Here is a 26,832-nt window from a genome sequence, read left to right as displayed (position 1 = left end):
TGCCCATTCAGTTGCTATGCATAAACTTGGACCATTTGTTCACAAAAGGTTCCATAAAATGAACAGCTAAAATAAAATGTTGCTTTTTGCCCAAAATAGCACAGTCTGCAGATTTCAAGAGAAACCATTACTGTTTATAATTAATATCATATCACTGATTACCACTTATAAAACCTTTTTTATGGGAGTCTAAGCCTACTATATTATGTGTAACAGAGCATATGGAATCTTAGATCATTTTTTTACCTTCTGTCTCTGAGAATTTTCAGGGGAAAGAAAACTAGTTGTATTTCATTATTCTGTATATTTAGCAGGTCTGTTTTCTTGGCCATGAGTCTGAAAACCTTTTCTAAGAGGACTTATCTAGCAGCTGTGTTGACAATTCTATTTTTGAGCGCAACTTCAAGAGCAAGATGAGTTCTTCACACCTGTGCTTCTAGAGCTTACTTTTTGGAGAGAACTGGGCTTTGCATTAATTGTGCAGCAAATACCATACAGTGCAAAGAAAAAAAACCAGACGTTTCCCCTTCTACCATAGAGTGTTAAGGAAGAGCAATTTGTGCTGTATGGAGGAAGTTTTTCTGTGAAGGCTCTGGACACAACATGAAAAAACAGTTAAAAGGGACCTTTTGATGCTGCAACATATGCCTTCATTGCACTGGTCTTTGGAAAGTATTATTTAGACAAACTCTTAGCTCAATTTCATTCAGAATGTTACCTCACCATCACACAATTAAAGATTTCCAGGTTTTTAAAGAACAATGTCCACCCGGAGTAGCCACTGCAGACCTACAATAAAAACACTGTCTTCATGTAATTTCTTCATATTTGTCCACACAGTTTTACAGAAAAACAAGCATTTCCCTGTTGGAGTGTACAGCCTGGAGTGTGGGTGACTAGGTCCTCAATATCAAGAATGTGTTCTGCACTCTGAAAAAACATGCTTGAAACCTGTGTGAGGATGGATCTCCCCCTAAGATGAAGCCAGGATCCTGTCAACCCCCCCAGACAGAGTTACAGCTTCTACAGTGCTTCAGGGCCTGGTAGTGCTGACAGGGGCTAATTGCACAGAAGCGATCAGAAAAACATCAGAGCCACTTCAGCAACAACAATTCTACTTGACATCTAAGAAACTCACCAATTACTGCCTCAGCTCATTAAACCTTCTTGCTAGAAATCCATTCTGTGAAAGATGCAAATATACAGAGTAAGTAGATTTCATGGTGAATCTAGAAATCAGCTGGGTTTGTTTGTTTGTGGGTTTTTTTTGTGAAGTTGAGTTATAGAGTGTTTTGACATTTGCCGAAGCTTTATTGTCAAGCCAGGTAAAAGATGTTTTTGTCTGTGCAGTCCTCTTAATACTCGTGACATCAATGAGAGTTTTTTTATAACACCTGATAATAAATCAGTGTATATTTCAACATAACATCATTTATCCTGTTTCTAAAGTGAAATAACTCAAAAATATTAAAAAAAATGAGCAAAACTCTGTTGTAAAACCTCAATTTCACTCCTCTGTACTACATTCTATAATGTTTAACATCCATAATAATATGTTTTTCCACCATGTCCTTGAATAGTTCAGAGCTCAATATGACGGCTGCTTGGCAAATGATGCAGCAATTCAATATGTATTTTTGTCCTTATTGTTTAAAGATTCCATAGCTCCTTCACTGTACACCATAAAACTGTCTCAGCCATGTGGGGCAAAGTGTTCCAGTGCTTGGAGGAATTAACACTGTCTGCTGCTCCACTTTGCATAGACGTTTTTCATTATGATGGGGTGTGAATGATTATCCATTTTTATACAAGAATTTAGAAACAAAGGTTGAAAATAATTTGTCTTTCACATTTTTGGCACAACTGTAGGAAAAAAAGCTTGTGAAAAAATCAATCAGTGGAACTTAATATGAATGAACACCTTCTATTTGGAATAACTTGGAAAAAAAAAGTGCATGCTTGTGGTAAATTTGGCCAGTAGATGCATTGCAAAATCTTCATTCTAAGCAATCATCTATGTTACTACATTAATGTATTTGGTAGAGGGGACTCTCCAAGAGGCTAAATGATTGATTTTCAGTCTGACTGCCAAGCAAGCAAAAATATTAAAAATATATTTTTAAGTGCTATTACTTCTTTCCACAGAAATGCAAAAGAAGCAAAAACATTCCCCAGTGATTAAAATGTTTCATTTAACTAAAATGAATGTTTCATTTTAGTACTTATGTAAATTAACGGGGTGTGTTGTTTCCTAAAACTGATGTAGGAAAAGCCAGCCTTTTAACCAACAACTTAGAGTTTTGAGCACTCACCAATAAGCGGCAACTCAGAATCGAGTTCATCTCTGCCAGAGAACTCTTTAACCGGGAAGACACTAATCATTAAATCAAGGAGGAAGAAGGACTTTATTCACCATCTTATATATATCAAATTGTTTCTAATTCAGCAACCAGTGGTCTCTTGTGCCTCCTTCTGAAAGCACAAATTAAAGAGGTATTTTCACTAGTTGCAAAACACACTAGTTACATGGTTTTTTTTATAAGGTAGAGCTGAAAAACGATGGGTAAGGTGTGCCCAATTCAAGTGACCTAATAATGTGGGCCCTAAAACAGGAGAGCTTTTAACCTGTGCCTCTCATGTGCCTGGCAGAAGGAGTTATGCCTCTAAGGGACTGCTAAAGCCACCAGCTTAGAGCACGTTCCAAGCTAGGCTTTCTTTGGAGCTCTTCCACTTCGTTCAAAATTAATTATGTGTGCACTGAGAACATGCAACGACTCTCCCATGTGATGAGTAGGAGATTTGTTGTAGCAGTAGAAATATCTATGTTTAAATGTGAGCTCTTGTGAGAGTAAGTTGTTCCTTCAACATGCAGGACTACAAAGCAACCGGCTGTCGAGGCCATTTATGTCCCAGACAGGTTTCAAGGGTGGAAATGAGCCTGATTTTCCCATAGTAGGTTTCCTAAGTTGTATGAAGGTTGTGTCATGCTGTCATCACCTTATATAAAAGTGCTAACATATTGTCGATTACCTGAATTCAACTGGTATTTGCAAAAAGTGCAGGGGTGAATAAGCCCCATTTTTCCGAGCAAATTTACGATGTTCTTAAAAAACAATAATGTAGGTGTACTCCTGACTTAATCATAGAATCTCTTTTGCTATTTTACAATCATTTCTTTACTTCAAATCAGTTTGATGATTTTCTCATTTGCATCTTTGAATTTGTGTCAAGTAACTTTCCTGTGGGTTGAAGAAATGTCAAATAAGATTATATTTTGGGGGAATCTGTCATGCTTGACATGTGGTAAACTAATTCGCTATGTTGACCACAATGTAGAGGAAAGTTGGAGCAATCCAGAAGAAACAAGGGATTTGTAACATTTGTAATACCCTCCTGACCCTATCTTGGGGTGAACTGTATATATCTTACATACAGTGAGATTGTACAGACAGATGTGTCAAAATCTTTCCATACAGTAAACATGCAAACCTTTTCTAACTTTTCATTGATATGGGGTCATTAATCTGTACTAAAAGCTTATTATTTGGGGGTTGCTAAAGCAGTGACTTCCATCCTGTCCTCCAGGAGATGAGGCTGGGTGATTTCACTTGACACTGCTATGATACCTATCCACCAACCGCCCTCACTCCTGCAAAACAAGTGCTAGCAAGGATTAAGGTATATAAATAAACTCTTCAAGCTAGCAAGTCATAGAATCATATAGTAGTTTGGGTTGGAAGGGACCTTCAAATATCATTTAGTCCAATCCTCTGCAATGAGCAGGGACATCTTCAATTAGATCAGGTTGCTCAGAGCCCCATCCAGCCTGGCCTGGAATGTCTCCAGGGATGGGGCATCTACCACCTCTCTGGGCGACCTGTGCTAGTGTTTCACCCTCATTGTAAATTTTTTTTTCCTCATGTCTAGTCTGAATCTCCCTTTCTTTAGTTTAAAAGCATGACCCCTTGTCCTATCACAACAGGCCCTGCTAAAAAAATCTATCCCCACCTTTCTTACAGGCCCTATTAAGTACTGAAAGGTTGCAATGAGGTCTCCCTGCAGCCTTCTCTTCTCCAAACTGAAAAACACCAACTCTCTCAGCCTGTCCTCACAGGAGAGAGGTTCCAGCCCTCTGGTCATCTTGGTGGCCCTTCCCTGGGCCCTGTCCAACAGGTCCACGTCTTTCCTGTGCTGAGACCTCCAGAGCTGGTTGCAGGACTCCAGGTGGGGTCTTGCCAGAGCAGACTAGCGAGGAAGTCCATGGAGATTTAAATGGCTTGTGGACTGCAAGAAAGGAAGGAAATCTCTTTTGCTAATCTTGCTGCCACAGCTTTGCCTTCCAACTTGATGTCACTGGGGTCTGGCACCTGTGCCCTAGAGACATCTCACCTTAAGGGGAAGTGGTAAGGACAGGTGCTGACACCATCTTTCTGACCAGTTTGTAGGGCTCTAATAAGACCCTTTGCTCACCCAGCCCTTCCTGCCGTCCCTGTTGGCCCTGCACATGCAGGAACTTTGTTAGGAAGAGTGAGGACAAGGACTACACACACAACTCTTGTTTTGGTTTCTGTGCTGTGTACACAAGCAGTGTCAGAGCATCATCATACCCTTGGTGGGGAAAAGGGGAGAGAAGAAGGAGTGACAATGTGGGAGACAGAAAATGGTAAGGGAGGTGAGGGGAATGTACAGTGTCAGGTGGGACTAGGCTCCCTACACTGGCCTAGAACCAAGACTAACACTGCAGTTAATGTGACACTGCAGCAATATTGGCACCTAATAATTTTGGTCTAATTTGAATGCATTTTGAATTATGATAGTGTCATGATATTGCTCTATGGCTCCTCACTGATAAGTGAGTCTTCAAGTTGATCGTCTTTTATCTCTTCTGCTGGCCTTCTTCTCGTCATTGTGAGCCTGTCATCTTTGTATACTTTTGAAAAAATATCACACTTCTCTACAGTACTCATAAAAAGTATTGCAATAAACCATTAAAACTGTAACTTTGGATTTTACTATCAAATTCTTAAAACCAGAATATTTTTCTCACTCCCTAAGTGGAGACTGAATTCACCTTGCAGGAATTTTCTTCACTTCCTCCATTCAGTTCTTTGTGGATGCTCATTTGCAGGAGAGAATTTATGATTCTGTCTCCTGCTTTCCTCTCCTAGGGTGGCATGAATTACCTGGGTCAAGAACTGCCTTTCTTGCTTCATCTTCATTCTTTTCTGTCTGATGCACTGAAACATCCTTCTCTCTCCTTTAGACCCTGGATTCATCCTTATTCTAGCACTTTAGCTTGGGTATTTATATGTGCAACAAATAATAATTAATGGAAAAAAAAAAAAAGTATTTATGAGGCCCACTCCACATCTGACATTACAGAGAGCAATACTACTGAAGAGTATATTTTTTGACTTCTCGCTAGCAGGTAGTTTGTAATTTTGGGGCTAGGAGCAGCTGCATCCGTGGTGAGGAGGAAGTTTTCGAGGCTGTGGGTGCTTTTCCTTCCTTCTGCCAGCAAACAGCGATCCACGCCAGGATTTGCTTTCTGCTCCTGTATTTCGGCGATGCAATGTGTAGCACGTTTCTGTGTGAGAGAGAGAGAGTGTGTGTGTGTGTGTGTGTGTGTGTGTGTGTGTGTGTGTGTCTCTCCCTCGCTGTGTCTGTCTCCAGGATTTCTCCCTGCCTGGCTCAGGAGGCTGCTCCAGCGCTGCGCGGAGCAGAGGTTTCCCCGGATCCCGTAAATACAGGCACACGCATGCACACACACACAGACACACAGGCACGCACAGAGCCGCTGTCCAGTCCATCCCCACGCCGGCTGCTTTTCCCACCACCTCCAGCCTCGCAGAGGCGGCAGGCGCAGCTCCGCGGCGGATCGTGCTGCCGCTGGCCCGGGAGTCCGCTCGCAAAAACGCGCCCGCGGTTTCAATCCTCACAATCAACAGCCAGATTTTTACCCCTCCCTTTTCTTTCTTTTTTTTTTTTTTTTCTTGGGGGGGGGTAGGGGGGTGTAGAGAGCGCTTTGCCTTTGGAGAAGGAGCCGCGAGGGAAGAGGCTGCCGCTCTCCTGCCCCCGCCGTGCGCGCATGTGTGTGTGTGCGCGCCCATCTCTCCCCCGCCTCGCAAAAGTTTGCCTCGGCGGCCGGGGGGCTCCCGGGCCGCCGCCCCCGCAGCCGGAGGACGCGGCGGCGGCGCGGCGGTGCGGCGGAGGCGGTGCGGGACTTGCGCGCCGCGCGGGACTTGCGCGCCGCGCCATGCCGGCGGCGCAGGGAGCTGCTGCGCGGCGCTGCGCCTTGGCGGGGCTGCTGCTGCTGTTGCTGCCGCCTGCAGCCGCGGGGACCGAGGGCAAGGCGCGGAGCTGCGGGGAAGTGCGGCAGGCGTACAGCGCCAAGGGCTTCAGCCTGGCCAGCGTGCCCTACCAGGAGATCGCAGGTAAGGGGCCGGGCGGAGCGGGGCGGGGGGCAGCGGAGCCGGGGAAGCGCCGCCGCTCGGTTGCGCGCACTCCCCGCGGAAACGGGGCTGTGAATTGCCAGGTTGCCTGCGCGGTGCGGAGCGGCTTTGCCGGTCCGGGTGGCAGCCAGGGGCTTCCCAGCGGGGCGTGTGTGCGTAAATAATTGAATAAATAAATGTACAAACTAAGAGGGGGATTAAAAAAAAAAAAAAAAAAAAAAGCGGAGTGGAGGGCGCGGGCGAGCCTCAGCGGCCGTTCCGTTCACCGGCAGAAACTTCTTGAGAGTTGCAGCGGGGCTGAGAGAGGCAGAAAGCGATTCCGCAGTGGCTGCTACCCCCGCTGCCGCCGTGTGCGAGGGAAATAACTTTGCCCTCTGCCAGCGGGGACAGGGCGAGAGGGAGGTGGAGGAGGAGGAGGAGAAGGGTGGGGAAGGCAGTCCTATCCTTCCCTCCCCCCAGCCCTTTCTCCGGACCCCGCCGCGGTCCCGGGGAGCGGCGTGCCCCTCCGAGGGGTCCAGCCCAGCCGCGCATCCCCGGGCCGGGCAGCTCGCCCCTTGGAGGCGCAGCCGGGCGCCTCCGCTGCAGCCGAAATGGAGCAGAGACACCTCCCCACGCACGCATACACTCCCCGCTCCGCTGCCCAAGACCCCAGGCAGCCTGTTACTTAGCTCTTCCTTCTGCTGAAACATGCCTACAACAGGTTATATCTCAATCTGCCTGCAAAAGTATTGGAGGTGGTTTTGGTTGTAATTTTATTTTCCTGCTTTTCCCTACAACCTTACACCTATTGCATCTTTGAGACTGAATGGAAAAAAAAAAATGTCCGAGGCAGATAATCTTTTACCAATCGGAAAGCACGACAAAATGAGACAAATTATATGGGAAGGCATGAGCTTGGACTGCTTAAATTGGACTGCTTGAGCCCTCAGGAAAGATTTCTGCTTTGCCACTGGCACTTTGCTGTTAGATTCTGCTGTTCGTAGAGTGAATTAGATGCCCCTCGATTTGCTTGCTTCCTTTTTAAAGTTGGAAGCGGTAGATTTACCCTTCTTGAGGTGAAATAGAGCCACAGTTGTTCACTGTGCAGTGTTGACCACCTTATGTTAGGAACAATAAATGTGGAAAATCTCAAGACAGCAAGGATGTAGTTCACAAAAATACAGGGAAGGTTGTTCCACGTTGCCAATGCAGAACAGACCAGATCTCTGCACAGCCACGTTGGTTCCTTCAGACACATAGGTCTGACCCACTGCTATGCTTTAGGACAAGGCAGGAGAGTAAAGGACCTCTGCGTGTAACTATTCCAACAGGCATCATTGTCTCTCAGGCTCACCGATTCTCTGGTCTTTCTCTGTTCTTTTAAAAAAAAAATCTCTTTAGGTTGCTCATCAGTTATATCAAATCAATGAAATCTCTTCTGTGAACCACAGACCCTTTGAATATGCAGTCATGCTTTCTCTTCGCATACTGTTACCCCATCTGTTTTAAGATGGAATGGTAGAACATGCCCTGTCCCATTTAAAAACAGTAATAATAATTTTTAGTGAATTTCAGACGTCTAGTAACTTTGGGTAAACACTTGTTGCTTTCAGCTCACAGAGAAGTTTCATCATCTCATTTATTTTCTGAATGTACGGTGCAAAGTTGCCATGCATTTTTTAAAGAGTCCCAGCATTTGCAAGTTTCTGCTAACATGTATCAATACAGAAAGTCTCATGATAGCTAAATATTTAACAATAATTAAATCTAAGTTACTCTGCAGTTCCTTGCTAAGCTTCATAAGTGGTATCTACTCTTATGCTTGAGTGACCTGTACTTTTGTGGTTATGGAGATTTATGCAGAGATGAGTTCTTTTTTTCTGAGCTGCCTATTTATTACAAGTTGTTTTCTTTGTGTTTTATCTACCTTGTTACTAGTTGTTGTATCAACTTTTGAGCAGTTCTGTGTGTAGCTATCCAAGCTACTCAGTTGTTGAAAGCCTAGCATTGCTTTAAAGTGTGCTTTGGGGTATGCTCCTACCGAGCTGAGAGGTTGTGCAATAACTGTTCATGCAGCATGTGCTCTCGTTAATGTGAAAGCTACTTATTTGCAACCCAGTGCAATGCTGGAAATGTAGTTAAAGCAATCAACATACAGGTTTCAGAATTTATATATATATATATTTTTTTTTTTTTTTTTAATTATTTTTTTATTTTTTTTTTTCCATTCTGTCTTACCCCACTGTACTGACCTGGTTAAGGAAGCAATTTGTTACTGTTCTGAAAGAAGTGTAGTCTGTCAGATGCCTCATGTTTTAAAGAGTTCAAAGAACTTTAATTACTGTCATGTTTTTGAACAAACATTGTGTTTTCAAAAGATTTTGCATCAATGGCTTGATGAAAAATAGTAATGTGCAGCATGATTTATGTGTTTTGACTTACCAGTAGTTGTATGTTTTCATTTGTCATTTGTTTAAAAGCTGCTTTCTAGCTAGGACTGTTGAAACTTGATAAACTGAAGAGACAGTGTGTATGTGCTGATGCAAAGTGTGTATGTGCTGATGCAAAGTCTGTATGTACTGATGCAAAGAGCTGAGGAATCTGTTTGAATTAGAGGCTACAGATACAAAGGTACCCTTCTGTTGAAGGGAGCTGCAAAGCCAGACTTGTTAGATGACTTTTGTAAAATTATTTATACTGGCACTCACTTTTGAATGGAGAAGGTAGAAGTTACAGATTTAAAAAGCTGTCTGGTTTTGCACTGTAAGGCAAGGTTTTTCCCTACAGTATTTTGTTGCATGTGAAATGTGCTGAAGTTGGTAATAATGCCATTATAATTGTTTGCTATGCTTTTACAACAATGCTACTTTTTTCAATGTAATTGTATAGTATTTATTTGCGATCAGGCTTCTGTGCCTGACATCTTGTCTGGTCACCAAATTCTGATGCTGTGACCTACATAGGAGTACAGCATGAAAAGCTGGTTTCCAACGTAAGTTATCAAAGTAAGTCCTCGATAAAGGAACTTTGCCCGGGCATGACGAGAGCAAGAAATTTGAAGTATATGTAATATGCTGTCGTGGGCTTGATTCTATGCATCAGTCACATGCAGGGCGGACAACAGTAGATTGCGGTGTACCCTGGGCTATCCTTATAAAATCTGCCCTCTCGTAAAGCTGCTGTGGTGTATCTTGCAAGTGAAGAAGAGTTGAGCTGTCAGACTCACACTGCTGTGACCCAGCGTTCATGAGGACTGAGTGGGGCTCCTGAGGACTTTGCAGGAAATGTTTTGCTGTAGGAAAATCTGTCACTTGAAAGTAAGTGCAAAAGAGAGAAGTCACAGCACATATCTGCTAGCATTACTTGTTTAACTCCAAGTACGATTTCAATAACTTAGAGCATCTTAGGGGAAACCATCAAAATGAAACATCAAAGTTAAAGGTAGAGTGTGCCCTTGCCTCAGAGTTTTCTGAGTGAAAGTGGATGGCTCACTGTTTAAAAGCAATGGTTGTGTCTGATTAGTGCTTTTACACTTTCAGTTGATTTAGAGATTTTGAAAGGTGAAGAAGGGTCTGTGGTTTTTTTTCCTCTTTTTTTTATTATTTTTTTATTATTATTATGATTTTTTTTTAAATTTCCCTTTTTACTAGAACCTGGATAATAAGTGTGCTTAGACAAAAACTGCAAGTGTTCTGGTAAAGCATCCAACTGTAAAGATGTTGAGTTCTAAATACTGTGTTAGGAGTTAGTGAGCTTTGTTCTTCTGTGCAGATGATGAACGAAGTGAGATTCTGGCAACACAGAGACACTGTAGTGAAAATAACTGAAATGAAAGCAGAAGCAAACCCTTCATTTTGAAGGTCAGGAGTCACTTGAAATTGTGCTTTGATGAATGGGCTTCATACTGGCATAATACAGAGGTGTTGACTGAAGAAAGGTAGCAAACATAACACAGTTGCTTGTAGCTCTAAAGTGGTAATAATAATAATAAAAATAAACTCAGTAGTCACTCAAGCAATTGAGATGTTAGTCCATGTCAGATATTCCCAAGATACTCTTTCTGAATGTTTTGCTTTCCTTTAAGTAGCTCTAAAATGCAGTGGTAGAATGACAGGAGACCAAGTCTGTATCAAAGCACTTCTTAATTAATGTTGTCTTTTACTATTTCTCTGCTTCTGTCACTGGAAGTTGTGTGAAGAAAATGCCTTCAGACCAGGAGGCAAATGGGGACTCACAAGCACCTTATATGACTGTCTTAGGAGCGTAAAGTAGGAACAGCCTTACTGAAATCAATTATATATTTGATGCAAATTTGTGAAATCTGAATTGGGCCATTAGAGACTAATTCACTTCTGATCTCAGTGATGACAATCAAGATGAATGCAGAATTTCATGTAAACTTTTAACTTTTCATGTTTTAGCACTGTAGTATTAGTAGTATCCTCCACACTCTGTATGGCTGCTCCTCACCTCTGGTCACGATTTCAGTAACTGCAGCCTCAACAGACTCTCTGGTCACCTTCTCTTACCACCTGCCTTATTTCCCTTTTGTGAGTGCACGGTGCACGTTAATAAACCTACACGCGCATTTAGCTAGGAGGAAGCACAACTTTTGTAAGACCTGGCTTTGCTATCACCTTTGTATGTATTTATTAGTTTGTATGTGACTGATGCTATTAAAGGGAACAAAACTTACGTATGCACATCTAAACCTAAAGGTGCTGTTTGTAAGATCAGGACCTTTGAGGAGAAATAGCATGTTTTTAATGCTTATAAATAATTCATTTTTGACTGAGAATTTGAAATTTCAGCATCTGGAGTTTCCTGATGCGACTTTACAGCGAGAATCTTGGAAAGAGGGACTTCAAAATAGAAAAGTCAATGCTTTACTAATTAGTGTAATGATGAATTTCAGTGCATTGTACTCTAATCATAATTTTTTTCTGTTGTCAGTCTGACTTATAATCTAAAAGTATACCTAAAGCTATAATATTTTTTACACTTCTAAGTGCTAATGTGTTAACTGCTCTGATACTGTGTTAGTACTTATTTCATCATATGCTATTGTGAAATACTCCTGAGATTAGGTGATGTTCAGATACCAGAGGTCAAGCACTATGTTAAAAGCTCAGGCCATTCTTTTTATATTACTGCAATAAAGAATATATTCATTTCATTTATATTACCACTTGGCTCTCATAAAAGGTCAGTTTCAGCTGAATGTACAATTACTAGCAAATGGCAAATCTTATAACAAGTGATCAACAATAAAAGCTTTTCTGGGTAATTTGTCTTTAAAATTACCACCTGCCATTTCTTTTGAATGACTTGAGCATCTTGCTATCACTCAGAGATCTCTGTCTTATTCCCCACGATACATGTAAGAAAACTATGCATACTAATCTTCCTTTCTGCTTAGTAAAGTAAAAATGCATAATTACATTAAAGTTTCTAGTTGAAATAACAGGCTTGGTGCTTAAAACTCCATTACAGTGTCAAAGTATCAGCACTCCCATTACCAGCAAAATGAAATTACGTTTTCAATGAACTATGACTATATGCTCCCCTTCGTACCGGGTTAATGGGTGCTATCTCCCTGGGAAGGGAACCTTCATGCTGTGGTTTTGACTGTTCATACTACTAGGTATAATTATCTTAGCAGCTTAAATATGTGTAAAAGAATTAACACTTCTCCACAAATTCCTAAGAACAGCATATAAAGGTTGGTGTTTAAAGGCAGAATAGTTATTATGCTAAAGAGAAAGAATACATTGCAAGATGCAAAAGGATTTTAAAATGTGTTTCAGATGGCAGGAAAACGTATGCCTGGTAAAATTCTTAGCACTTTATTGCTCTGTATGTAAAAACAGCCTAAAACCTACTGAAACTTAAGGTTTGCTTTCTTTGCTACTTATTGCTCCAGAGCTCCTGCACACATCCAAAAAATAAGCCTCCCTAATAAATTTTTTAGTTCCCGTTAATGGGAGGCTATCACAAAGACCACCGTCTCTCTCCGATGAGCTTCTTTTGGCTAATGTGACCTTTTCCTTCCAGCAAAGTGAAACAACAGCACTTTATTCTCTCGAGCAACTGCAAAACACGTCAGACACGCAGCATTTGAAGGCAGGTGCCGTGAAGGAGGCTCCTGCACTCCCGCTGGCTGCAAGGGTGACAGTGATTCGGGTCCTGCTGCTATGCCCGGCGGAGCGAGTCTCTGGTGAGCAAAGTCAGAGTTACAGTGTTGGGAGGCTTTGTGCCCCCCAGCCCGCCATACAAATCGGGTTACCCAGGAGAAGCCCCTACAGCCCAGCATCAGCCCTGGGATGGAGACCTGCCAACTACCCATCCTGGCCTTAATTTTCAGGGCTGGGGCAGGAACCACTTTCTGTCCATCAAAATGAAGCAGCAAGAGCTGATACTTCTAATGCAAACAGCAAATTGCTCTCCAGCTCGCCTAGCTGGCGAGGTCTGTCACCTTGCACTTCTAATGGTCTTTTAACTGCATCTCCAGCTGAGCAGCAGATGTAAAGGGTACCGAGCATCTCCAGCTGCTTTTTTTTCCTCTTTTTTTTTTTTTTCTCCTGAAAGAAGCCTTTCTACAGATACTTGACTAACAATGGAGCCTTGGACCTGCTCGCTGACCTGTCGGGTTTAAAATAGCAGGGCAAATCTGCCGAAATAAGTGGAAGTCTCTACTGCTTTTAGCAGGTGCCTTGTAGGGCTGTTACATTAAATTAGGTACGCTTACAGAATAACACAGTCATGTCTGTGGGTGTGGATGTGTGTGTGCGTGTGGGGGTAAAATCATGGCTTTTACCTGGAGTGGCCTCAAAGTCACAGTTAAGAACCGAAAGAGCTAGAAATGCTGAATGTTACCAGGATAGGTGTTTTCAAACCAGTTTGAAACTTTGTTTTATGGGTCCCATCTGAAAAACACGTATGCAAACAAACATGAATGCAAAGATATGCACAATAAAAAACTACACAGGGCTTTGTTCATACATATCAGCAAGATCAAAGGCTAAGTCAACCATTCTAATCCTACTGTTTAGGGCAGTTTAGGGAGTTTTAGTCCCTGGTTTAGGGAGTCAAATTAGTTCAAGCTTGTCTAAGCAGTAGGTAATAAAACCTACCCTCTAGGTCAAAAGCTGGACCTCTCTGTTGCCGGAAGAAAAGCTTTTTCATCAGTCTATGATGGTAGCCACATATTTCTCTGATATTTTTAGCCACATCCCTCTGACTTATGTGTTGAGTTTCTAACATATTAGAGACTGCAGGGACAGCCATCTGGCTTTTATCTGAGTTTGTCTTGTGAAGGAGGTCAAAACTCGAGATGAAGCTGTTGCACGTCTATGTATCAGCCAGTAGTATGGTATAGCATGAGGATGTACATGGATGCTGCCATTGTTGTGACAACTATATCCATTTTGCCGTATCTGGCAAAATACTGTCTGTGAATGCCTCCCTACAGTTCTCATGTCATATGTCTGCGATTGGCTTTTGAGTTATGGTATCCCTTATGACCTTGGAGTTTTCCTTCGAGAGCCCGTGAGCAGTAATTAATACAGGAAACTAAAATGACTTTCTCAAACAGAATTATTTTTTAAGAAGTGAAGCACAACGTTAGGGAAAGGATGTTTATGCACAGTTATCTTACCAAAAGTCCAGTGCTGCTGATTAATGGTCATAGCTAGGGAGGTTCCCATCAAGCCCTATGTACAATTCCTGTAGATTATTTTCAGTTCAAGATTCTGTCTCCTGTCTTCATGTAATGTTTGTCTTCTTTGAGCTGCTCTTGTTTTAATTTCTTTCTTTTTTTTTTTTTTTTTATGATATCAGTCAAGTACTACAGGTAGCATTTTGGACAAATTTTTGGTATTTATGGTATTTATATCTGGAACAACCACCTCTTGCCCAGTAGACACCATACTGATTTGTGTTTTGGTTTTGGATAGTCTTTTGTGATGGTAGCAATCTGTGGCATGAAGTCCAAATTAGCAGCTCTAGATAGAGGTATTGAAGTTAGCAAAAACCTGACTTAGAGAAACAGGGAGAAAATATAGGGTAGAATGAATTGTTAGAGGAGGGACTGTTACTGAAAGATGAATAAAACATGAATGGGAGTACTTCCTTCTCTCATTGCTTGAGTCACTTTGCATTCATTGTGTTACGCATTAAGACCTTTCACACAGTTAAAGCCCAAGGAGAAGGGAAAAAGACTGGAAAAGTGCTTTCATGCCAGGATTTATAGGAATAGGATGCAAAGGAGGAGTGAAAGAGATGAGATGCTCCATTTTGTTTTTGTTTTTGTTTTTGTTTTTGTTTTTTTTTAATGCCTCACTTGGTCTTGATCCATACAGTCTGTAGATTTCTCCTTTTACTCATGGTCTAGGTGGTTAAACATCTCATTTCAAACAGGTTGTGGCAACCTGACTGATCATGCTCGAAAATGAGAAAAGTTCTAATCAAGATGTATTGGGATTTCTATTGTTGAATGGTTACTTCAGAGTCTGTTGCTTTGTTAAGCAGGCAGTTCTCAAAAATTCAAGCTCAGTACCTAATATGTTGTTGCATCATTGCAGAAAGAGCAATGCAGCTTTTGCACAGTTCTGTCTCTCATAATAACTTTACATAACTGTGCTCCATAACCCAAGAGATCAGGCTATGAGTTTCTGGCTTATCCCTACTTTAAATGTAAAAAACATAGAAGTCTTGTATCCAAGCTAGTGAAATGTACTTTTATTTACATCTCATCCCATTGTATTGGAGTTGGCTGTCAGCAAAGTTGTGTATTTGCTGTTCCTGCCTCTCACCCCTTCCTTTGCATCAGGCCAGGCTATCAGATACACTGCTCTGAGCAACAAGCTGATCTGATAGCTAACTCACCAAAAAAAAGCTTGAAGTTACTCAAGAGAGTGTGTGGGAATGTGTGCCTGAAGTCGCTATGAGAAAGCAGGGCTCACTATTTGATGATGGCTTTCAGGTAGATGTCTTAGAATTATGATGAAATTGCAAGAGGAACTATCCATCTTTTATCACGTGGCAGCAAAATGCAGTGTGTCAGTAGCGTAGTACTCTTGTGGTCTGAGAAGAAGCTACCAGCAGCTGAGCATCCTTGGTGTTATCTCCATGTTTGGACTTGACTATCTAACTGCATCACCAAAAGTTGACAAGCCGTGCTAGCAAAGTCATCTGTTCTCCAAAACTGAAGGAGCTGAACATCTGCCTGGGATGAGGGGCATATAGAGAGTGCTTCACCACCGTAGGGAAACTCTCTGCTTATTATGTTGTTGATGTGTGATAGTTAACGGGGTCACTTTAGTGGGTGTCTGTTGATTTTATGGCACGTTGAGATTTTGGGTTTATGTGCAAATGGATGTGTCTATTAGACTGCAGCTTTATATCCTGCTATTTTATTGTGATTTTTGTGTTTTAAATGCTTTCTGCATGGGAGGGTACCCATTCCTGGCTATATACAGCTTTGACACATAATATAAAATCGAACTTATAATATTACTGAAATATAAATTGTTAAAAGCAATGGCAGGACACTCCTTTGCATGTCATAAGTGTCGAGTTTGCTGTCAGCAGACTTCAGAAACTGTTGCACATTTTAAAATGTCCTTTACATTCTGAGTACCCTAATTTTTAAATGTGTACTAGTCCCTCAGAAGCTCAAACAATGGGCTAACAAATCAAAGGGAAGGGATGATGAACGCCCAGTGGCTAAACTTGAAGTGTTTTCCATCTCTTCTCTTAAGCTGACATAATATTTCACAGAGAAAGAAGCTGTAAGTACAAACAGTGACTCCATCTTATTTAGTTACACAAAATAGATTCACAATATAAACAAATTATATAAATATTTATTTCTTTGATATTAGCTTTTGGCTTTACAACTTTAACATATAAGATAATACTGCATGTGAGCAATTTAGATTCCTTGGATGAACATAGCTAGGTATCATTTTGTCTGTCAGCATTATCTGTGTTGTAGAGAAATATGGTAAATACCTCTCGAACAGTTTCAGTCTCTTACCATATGCTCTTTAACCAGTTAGAGTCATTGCAATTTACAGTATTCTTATCTGCTGTAAACTTTGCATTATATGCATGTATTTAAAGCAGTTTCAAATATGTAAAAGAAGATGCCAAAGCTAACCCACAGTAAAAACTTCCTTTATATATATATATATATATAAATATACATATATATATGTATATATACACATTATTTTGTGAAGTAGTCTATGCACTGCTAGCAGTTCAGCTGAAAAAAAAAAAAAAGGCAGGGAAGACAGATCATGCTAATAAAAATTGCAGAACAGGTTTTTTGGCTCAACAGAGAATTAGGTGATTCTGAGTAGAGAATCAAAATCTAATTTAAAAATGAAGGTATTTAAAAGAATGGGCTGGGAGGTGTTATTTACTGAATTGGTGAAAAGCCAGGAGCAATATTCCTTGACTGCTGCTGTTCCAAGATGGTCCGTCATGTTGGCTACGGGCTGGCAATAAGCACTGTTAATTGAATACCTGGAACATAACTAAAATGTGTTGATTAAATACAAACACCTGTCTTTGCAATGCAGCATGGCTGATGAAATGAAAGGAGTCCAAGGAACAGCTTCTTGAAACGGAACGCTGAAACAGTGATTAGCTTGTTCTTAAAGCTGATCTTCAGAAGTCCCGTTACTGTTCTTTGAAAGAGAACTCCAAAGCCTCTTTCTTCTTTAATTACCGAGACAGCACACTAAATGCCATAAATTGACTGTAATCAGATTGGTTGTGGGGCATGTGCACACTTGTGTTACAAGTTTTTTGAGCTGAAGACCCCCAAACCTGATTTCTGCCTATCTCCACTGACTTCAGCTGAGCACTGAATTTGGTTGCGATTTAGTTGCAGTTTTCTACAAAAGAAAGTGAAGCAGTAAATGATCAAAATTCAAAATTAGAATTTAATTGTGTGAAGCACTGAAGAAGAGAAAGTCCCAGCTGCAAAGAGCTTCCATTTCATATTTATACCAATATTTCTTCATGAGACTTAAGCAGTCGTGATGTCAGTCATGTACATATTCTTTAAACCTTTTTCTATGGCATAAATAACAAATGTAGTGCAAATAAATATGCTACTTGATTTTTTAATTGTCCTTTTAAAGGACATCGACTTCATATCCCATTGAGATTACTCCAATAATTGATAGATCCTTTGTGGAAGCATCTTTGTACCTTGTTAATTAGTAATTTAGAATCTGAGTTTGCTTTTTAAAGCAGCTCCAGCTGGACACTGTAAATTATTGCCTAGAGTGCAGTCTGTGTTTAGTACCGAAACTGGCCAAACCAAAAACTCTTTACACCTTGTATGTCACTGGTGAATACTTAAACACATAAATAAATATCGTTGCTCAAGTGGAGCTTTTCTGTATCTGATGAAAGGATTTAAATTGCTCTTCTTTCACAGTTCGCCCAAGGGACTAGTGCCTTCTCTTGAATGGAGAAGGCAGCACAGTATTATGTCCACTTTGTGTGGACACATGTATATACTTTCATATACCTGTGCACCTGAAGAGCCCCTTACATTCAAAAAGTCTGCTAAAATCATATCATATACGAGACAGATTTTTTCCAAGGTATGTTATAACACTATTGATAACTTTTGAATTATAAGTGAAGTCCAGTTTTCTTTGTAATATTGGCATAGTTTTTCTTTTATTGATAGTTTTTGCTTCTTTGAGTATTCTACAGTAATATCCATTTTTCTGGTGGCAGGATGGTCATTGCCATTACCTTCATGCCTAATAGACCTCTCAGGCTGAATCTGCTTTTGACAGAAGAGGAAACTCTACAGAATTTCATTGTCCTTTTTAGCCAAAACACGAGCAAAAATTAAATTCAAGATGCAGAAAATGATATAGTTAAGAGCAGATTCATCCAGATTTTTGTCTGTAATGCTGAACAAATCTGATGCAGGTCCATAAACTCCAGTTGGGCTAAAGAATCATACATGTAACTTTGCTATTTATTTATATATTTTAGGTTATTTATTATAGTCCTTCCAACGTCATTATTACAGGCATTGTACATCATAGACAATAAACCTTTCTAGAAAGACTAATGGAGTTGGCAAATTAGCATCATCATTTTAATAGCTGATACATAAGTGCTGATCTTTTTGTTCCATTTTGTGGCTTGCCTGATGTTGGGAGCTGATCAAACTGTTGCATATGATGACTGGTATAGCAGAATAAATCTTCTCAAAATGATTCTTAGAGTTCTTGTACCTTTATGTTAATTCAATATAGAGATACAGATGTACAATCTCAATTAGTTTAAATTGGCAAATATGAGATGAGTTATTTAGATTTTTCAACAATAAGCATCTTGAGAAGGTGATAGTAACATCTAGCAGCCACATTTTTTGGTTACTAGATATTTGTGGTTTTGATACTCTCATATGTAAAGCAAATTTATAAACATTGCTACTAATTATTCCACAAATATTTGTCTCATTTTTATTTCTGCCCCCTATGATCTGCATGTGCTAATCATTTGGGCCCCTTTGGAGCAAAGGTAATTACTAAGTTGTGTTAGATATAGCAGGAACTCAGTATTCAAACCATTTTTTTATTGGAAAAATGTCTTGGTTGTTCTAATTTTACAACAGAGCTACACACATGCCTTTCAGCAGTGTGGAGTTAATTTGCAAAGGCAAGCTAAAAATTATATTTTGAATATTTTCTCAGTTGTGTATGGGGGACTACTTTTCTTCCTTTTCTTTCTAAATTGTTCTTCAGTATTCTGCCCAGAATATTTCGTGTTTATGCTACACAAACACATTCATACCTCCACATTTCAAGAAAAGAAAAAACAACAGATAATTATCTTTTAACATCACTTGAGCTTGCTGGAATACTTATCATTTCCACAAAGAGTTAGGCCATTGTTGTATCCACTGATCCAGTTCATTTTTAGGTAGCTTCCTGCCTTGCAGAATGATGAAGTTTTCGTATAGGTGCTTAAGGCTGTAGGATGCAATGCACACACAGCTGTCAGGGTGAGTGATCAGCCAGTGAGTCTAACCCAGGACAAGAGTCCTGTGAGTGATGCTGATGAGTGAGAGAGTTGTGTCCTCGGTCCTCATCTTTTGTGACAACATCTTCAAGGCCCTTTTTGGAGAGATGCATGCGATCTTTCCTTTTGAAGCAACTCCACTATGTGTAAATAATAGCTTGTTCAATAAGCCTGAGACGGTGTTTGTTTTTTTGCCTGTATGTTAGCACACTGGAGGACACTGTTTTGAAAGAGCTGAAACATTCTCTCAGGCTCCAGTCCAGCAAATGCATAAATATTTTTGTGCAAGGTAGCTACTAGAAAACAGACTGAAACCACCGTGCTGGATCTAGAACCACTCTGTGAGGTGACGGCAGGCTGCACTCGGCTAGTTTCTTCACTCTTTTTCTGCCCAAGAAATAATTATTACATGCAAAGCAAAAATATTGTAATAGAAAAGATTGAGAGCAGATTGTCAACATTCTTTATCTTTGTCAAGGAGAACCCTGCTATAATAAATCTATTTAAACATAAGGTAGCTTTGAGGTAGGCTGGCATTGATATTTTATCGTGATTCTTAATAGAAAAAATTAAATCAATTTGAAAATTTTTCAACATAGAAGGCTTTTTTCCTGTTATTTTTGCCATCTTGAGGAATATTTAAACACTTCCAATTTTCTTCCTGTGCTGATAATGTTATTTAAATTATTAGTAATCAAATACTAGATTGCAAGCAGTCAGCAATAATCTGAAAGTTGTTTGACAAATGCTTTGATTTGTGGCATAATGTTCCGAGGGATTTGATGGGAAACCCATTGCTTGGGCCATTATTTCCTAAATTAGACCAAGTACAGTGAATTACATCTTCCTGTCACCTCACTATGATTTGTCAGTAGGCCACTTTTCTTTAAGTATTCTAAAGGAACAAACCACAGTAGAAAGAAGCATCTACACCTTCACCTCTGAAATTCTGTAGGGCCCAGTTTGGATTAACATGGTTCCTGATGTAGGTGGCTCCTTTAGCTGGTGGATTCCCAGGTGACACAATCGTTTTTGATATATCAGTTTTGCCCCAAGCAAGTCCATGGCCTCAGAAGGTACACATTAACTTGCTCCTCCTGTGCAGCATCCTCAAAAAGTGAAGCTGAGTCAGTGTGAGCACCTACGCAGAAATATTTTCTGTTTTCTGCAAGAGTGTGTCTTTTGTGAAACAGCAGTAGGTGTAACTGTTGGAAGTGCATGTGAATAATGCTAAAGGTGAGTTTTAGGTGGGTTGTCATTCCAAAATATGGGTCAATTCTCCCTCACATGTATGCACAAAACAGAAAGCATTCTTGGAAGATGTTTTTACTTTCCTGTTGGTGGGAGTGGGTGGTGGTGCGGAGTGGTTCCTCACAGACCCCTGCTAAAGGGTTTAATGTTTTGCATCTTATAAATATGTGGGGTTTTTTGTTGTTGTTGTTTGTGAGGTTTTTTTTAAGAATAATACTATAAAATTAAGCAAAAAATATTCCATGGAAAGTTAGTAGCAGAAATCTTAGTATTCTCTGCTGAAGATGAAACTATTCTTCTAAGGTGTTCCACTATGGTTAAGGTAGAAGATAGAGGTCTTCAACATTCTGTGGCTTCTGTCTGTTTCTACTATAAGTTTTATTTGCTTTCTCAGCCAAAAGACAAACTTAGCAATGAGAATAACAGCAGCTTTAAAATTTCCTGGGGAAATCACTTGACTTCAGAAGCACCTTAGAAGGTTGCAAAGGTATCGCTGGCCAACAGGCACAAAATAATTTGATATGAAACTGAGCTCTGAGTTGCTGTTGGAAACCACCAGGATAATGAGTCAGTTTCAGAAAAAAATAGGTTCATTACTTTTTAATTGGGCTGCTTTTCAAGAAATCCAGAGGCTGCTCATCAAAATGCAAGAGGTGTTCCAAATATCATGAAGTTTAAGGAAATTAAGTTCTGATGAATTCTATATCCCTGCCATGATGCATCTATGATTTGTACATTGATGACCTTCACTGTTGAGTTTTCCTACATGTTCAAGTGTCTTGTCATGTGGAAAACAATACAAACAGCATTTTAAGCAGCATATAAATATGAACTGAAGTAAGTACTTAAAATTAAACTTTAACAAGACCCAAACCTTTTGGCAGCATTATTCCAGGGAACAGTTAAAATAAATGAGAACAGCTTTCCTTTGTGATTAACACCATTATATTCCCATTCATTCAGGACATTATATTCATTCAGGACTTAGACAGCAATTTCCAGACGAGCTTTGTAACAACAAAATGAGAAGAGCAATAGAAGAATTAGAAGTAATAATATATTTGATTTTCAGAGAAAGCAGGATGCAGAGTGGGCTAGTAGGACTGGGTAAGTCTACACTCAGATTGGTGCAGGACTGTGATGTAGGCAGATGTGGGAACTAAAGAATCATTTCTTGTGCAGTCACATAGATAGAGCTATGACTGAGGAGGTGGATGTTTGGTGGAATGCTGACGGGTGGACTTTTTACCTTGTCAGAGAAAAGCTTCGTTTTATATGTTGTTTCAGAAATCACTTCATATGAAGATATTATCTGTCAGTGCAGCTTTTCCTGGCTTTTTGATACACTGCTGGTTACAAGGTCTATGTCAAAACTGTTGGATTTTAGTAGGGCCAGGACTTCTTTCTTTTCCCAGAATTTTCTTTCCTGAACTGTTTGTTCTGGGAGATTTTAATTTTTTGTTCAATAGTTAAGCCAATATGTAAGAAAATTTTTATGCTTGGGTATATGGAGAGGTGTTCATTAAGTCTTTGTGAAGAAACAAATTGCTGAGGACTAAAAGCATGCAGCACACAAGTTTGCTTCTGCATAACTATATGAAAGCAGAGGAACACAGTCCAAGTTCAGCAATATCTGCAAGAGCAAAAGAAGCAATAATTAATGTAATCTTTTGTTACTTTGGCATATGTGTTGCTATAGTAGTTTTACCTAAATTCTTACAGTAGCAGAATCTTGTTTCCAAACTCTGATTTTATGACCCCACTTTATTCAGTCCCTGTATTTTATCCTTAGACCATGACACTTAAAACCACCAAGTTCTCATCCTTTGTCAAAAAGGATCTGAAAAGCCATGCAGACCAATTGCAAAAGATGTGGTATGGCCCAGGTAGGGATGCCTCACCTGACCTGCAGTTCAGGAGCCCTGGGCTGGCCAACCTGGCATACATACATACATACATGCATAAGTGTGTTTCTGAATTCCACAGAATATCAGGAAATTACCCTTAAAAACACCCTTAACCACTCTGTGCAGAATATCTTATGTTGAGTACAGCACCTCTCACCTTATGCAGTAGTTTGATATTGTGTGCAGAACAGTGCTGTGTGAATTAGAAGGGGGTGTTGTGAGCAGTCTGAATTTGGATAGGACATTAAACAAAGATGTTTTAGGAATGAGAGGTTTGTTACATTTTTTTCCTCATATTCGAAGGAGAGGAAAGTATTAATAGAAAATAACAGTACAAATGTATTTTTACTTTTCAATCATCAGCACTTTGGGAAGAATACAGACAAAAGAGAACAAGAAAAAAAGTACTAGCAAGACAGAAGTCGCGGAATGTGTTGAAAAGGCACTGTCTTTGCCATTCTGCTGTAGTCAGAAAAGTAAAAATCCACTTCAGAATACAGGAATAAAAAATGGTATTCTTCTAGACTGAAGCCTGACAAAGTTGCCGTGAAAATAAGCTAGCTCCAAGCAAAACACTGCTCATCTACCCTTTACCATGATGTTGATTGTTAAAATAAAAAGTATGATATTGTATTTGGGGAGTGGAAAATTCATTTGTTCATTAGCATGGCAATTTTTTATGCCATTAGTTCATAATTACTCCATCAAGTTTTGAGCAGAGACATCTAGCACTGCCAATAGCTTTTTCATCCTATTGAATAACACTGAAAAGTAATCTGCGTAATCAAATCCAAATGTGACATTAATATGAAATTGCCAAAGCTTTGGCTTGTTTTGTTTTAAACAGACACGTGAGCTTTGAATAAAGGTTCCTTTAAAATAATAATTTAAAAAGTATCTGCTTTCTGCTTGTTTAGTCTCCCCTCCTGGCCTGTACATGGCCAACAAATGTGAACTTTGTTGACATTTTTTATGTTAACTGTGCTTTTAGTAACAGCGAATACATCCACATTTTAGGAGAGGAACACCAAAAGTGTTTTTTTAATTGTGTAAAAACCAAAATAATTTAACACGTTAGCATATTGTGGTTATAACTTAAAGCCACATAATGTGAAAATTATTGCATCAGCAAAATTATTCTTAAGTTATGTTCTGGGGTTGACATCAAATAGTGGTGGTATTCCACACTACCTTGTTTACCCATGACTAATTTGCCTTCATAATCATGATATAAAAGACACATGGTCAAGGTACAGCTATTTGACTGACTCAGGGAGGCAGAACAACCTGGAGCTATGCTTTTTGGCATCACACTATATGTCTGTAGAACAAGGAAACAGTTTATTTTAAAATGAAAAACTATGTACTCATTCCTTGCAGAAAGTTGGTAATTATTACTGATTCAGATTCTGGGCACAAATGATATGTATACACATACTGAATCAGGTACTGTGATCACTATTTTTTACAACTATTTCTTACACTACAATTAGTGAGCAGATACTGGTAGAAAAAGCTTTACTCTGAACAGAAACAAAGCTGGAATAAAAAAAAAAAAAAAGAAGAGGGAAGTCTGTGGGCTGGACTGAGATGATGATTGAATTTGGATTTCTGTGTGATTCTAGTAAGGACAAGTAAAAAGAGGTAGATCCAAAAAGAAATATACTGAAGAAACCCATTGGCAATAGGATCAAAAGGAAAGCAAATGGGAAATAAGGAGGATGGAGAAGAAGAGGCGCTCCATAGCAACGTGCAGCAGGATGTGGAGGGAAGTGGACATGAAGGAAGTGGGATGTGCTACCTTCTCTTCCGATGCGAGGCTTTAATTTACTTTTACATGGTGTGCACATGAATTCTCTAAAATTGTATTTGCTTTCAAAACCTCATCAGGGACAACTGCTTGTTGGGGTGTTTCTGACAGTATTCCTCATCTCTGAACTTCATAGTTGTGATTAGTTTCTTCAGCAAATCTTCCATGCAACTGCTTTGATTCTCATAATCAATCATTCTCAATCAAGTACATTTTTCAAAGACCGAGATTTTTACATATAAATTGTTCAGGATCCTATAAAGAAAAGACAAGTTTAAACGCTTTGATTCCCAAAATATGTTCCTGCTATGAAGAGAACATGACTACCTGAAAAGGAACAAAGAGCAATATTCCAAGATACTCTCTGTTTAAGGATAGGCTAGGGGATTTTTTTAATACATTATTAATACATTAAGATGCCAGTCAATTTCCAAATACTTGCAAAATCCTGGAACTGATTTATTACAGATGGAATTCTGTATCATATTTGTGAGGTACATATTTATATGTATATATATGTTTAACTCTGTATAGGTGGTTAAAGCAAAGCTGTTCATTTGCTGACATTTGTGAAACAACATTTTTTTTTACTATGCATGTGAGATAGGAGGGTGTCAGCATAGGAAATTATGTATGGTGCTAGCAAATAGGAATGCAGGCAGAATGAAAGGTGGTGTTCCATCTGGAAATGAAGGCTGGAGTGGAGGCTCTATTGCCAGTGTTTTATTGCACGCAAATCCTATAGTCCACTTAACAGGAGCACATGCAGGCCTCTTAAATTGGAACTTAAAAGGACTTCTTGCAGAATTTAGATGCTAAAATCTCAGAGAGCAGTTCAGGCAGCTTCTTCTCAAATACCCCATGACCTCTATGAAATCATAATAAACAGGCTCCATGGCCCAAACAATTGCATTGTGTGTTTTGGGGCAGAAACTTCAACTTGCTAGCCATTAGGCTACTGAGACTGAGTGCTGTTCTCCTGTGTATTTTTTTATCAACTGAAAAGAAGTGTTCGGCGCTTTGAATCCCAGCTGGATTTAAGGATCTGCTTCTTCAGGTTGGTGTCCACTTCTATGCTTGCTGTTTTGGCATATGGATGCCTTGCAGTTTCCATTGGAAGTATATAGGTTTCTATGGTCTGTATGTTTTCTCTTTTTCTTTTTAGTACAGAAAAAGAAAATATTTATTTATTTATTTATTTTTCCCCTGTTGTAATTATGGTTACTAAAAGTTATTTGTAATGACGAAGGGAAGACTTCTAGTTAAGATTTCTGTGTCCTTCCCTGGAAGCATTCAGAGAATGTATCTGTATTAGCATTTTGGTGTGACTTAAGAATGTGCTTTTGAAGTACAGCTGCCCATTGTGTCTACTTGTTCTAGCACAGGGTGGTCTTGGAGAACACAAAATGGACATTTGTTTGGATAAACAGATGTGCTCCAGCCATTACCAGACACTCAAATCCACAGGCCCAGATCAGAATAGGTCCAAAGCCTTTAATATGTATAGTGGGGACGTCAGGTTTTCATCACCAGTGTTTTACCCTAAGGATGTGCACTCTTGCACTGCACTGCACTGCTTGCTGATGTAGGTACAAGCACAGATTTTTTTCAAAGCTTTCTCTCTTGTAGCTACAGGGCAAGTCTGGGTCCTCAGCACAGGCGATCTGAATCACTCTGCTACAGTGAGATGCCTAAATTTGAGGCACTGAAACGTTCACATTAGCTGTCTGATAGTAGGTGATATAAATGCAGTTCATAGTGTTCATATCGTAAAATAGAGGAAGACAGTGCAGTCAGCAGCTGTATATCACTTCTTACTTCAGTCCCCTTCAGAGAGTTATTCTTCCTGGAGGCAAATGCAATAGGGATTGCACCCCATCTTTGCTAATCTAGTTCTTGACTGTTGTTTTAGAGAGACGTGATAATATTACAGAAAACAGAAACCAATAGAAAATAAGCAAAAAAAAAAAAAAAACACCAAAACAAAGAAACATGAATCAGTGGAAAATAGGCAAAAAACCCGTATTTCTTTTGCGACATACCCTTCTCCACAGTTGCACTCAGCTCTTTGTAATCACTTGGGTAGTCCAAAACAAATAGCTGCATCTTGTACTTGGACTATTAAGTAAAACATCTAAATTGTTACTAGCGTTAACTCCTGTTTTCTAGCTTGTTCTCTCAAAAGCTATTTTGTAAATCTTGTTTCACTGTCAGTTTAGATATTGTTCCTCCCTCCCAGAAAACATAGACCTCTCAATTCATTCAAATAATAGTTTACTAGTACACATTTCTCATATCAAGGCCAGAATAAATCAAGTACAGAATGGTACAGGCTTTAGTGATGCACTTTTCTATAGTTTACTGA

At 39.7% G+C, this 26,832-nt stretch overlaps 1 protein-coding gene across 1 annotated transcript in view; it reads left to right on the top strand.

The window, feature by feature from the left end:
* Positions 1-5,578: 5,578 nt before the first annotated feature.
* The window catches only part of GPC6 (glypican 6), a gene marked incomplete at its 3' end in the record, with an annotated part of 768,346 nt that continues 747,092 nt past the window's right edge, over positions 5,579-26,832 (top strand). Inside the window, exon 1 of the mRNA XM_080347732.1 lies at positions 5,579-6,434. Coding sequence (XP_080203858.1) covers positions 6,089-6,434 — 346 coding nt within the window. The 5' untranslated portion in view covers positions 5,579-6,088. The remainder of the gene's footprint in view (positions 6,435-26,832) is intronic.

The sequence above is a fragment of the Nesoenas mayeri genome (genome assembly GCF_963082525.1).
Source record: "Nesoenas mayeri genome assembly, chromosome: 1".
NCBI lineage: Eukaryota > Metazoa > Chordata > Aves > Columbiformes > Columbidae > Nesoenas > Nesoenas mayeri.
This window is presented reverse-complemented; position numbering and strand designations above follow the sequence as displayed.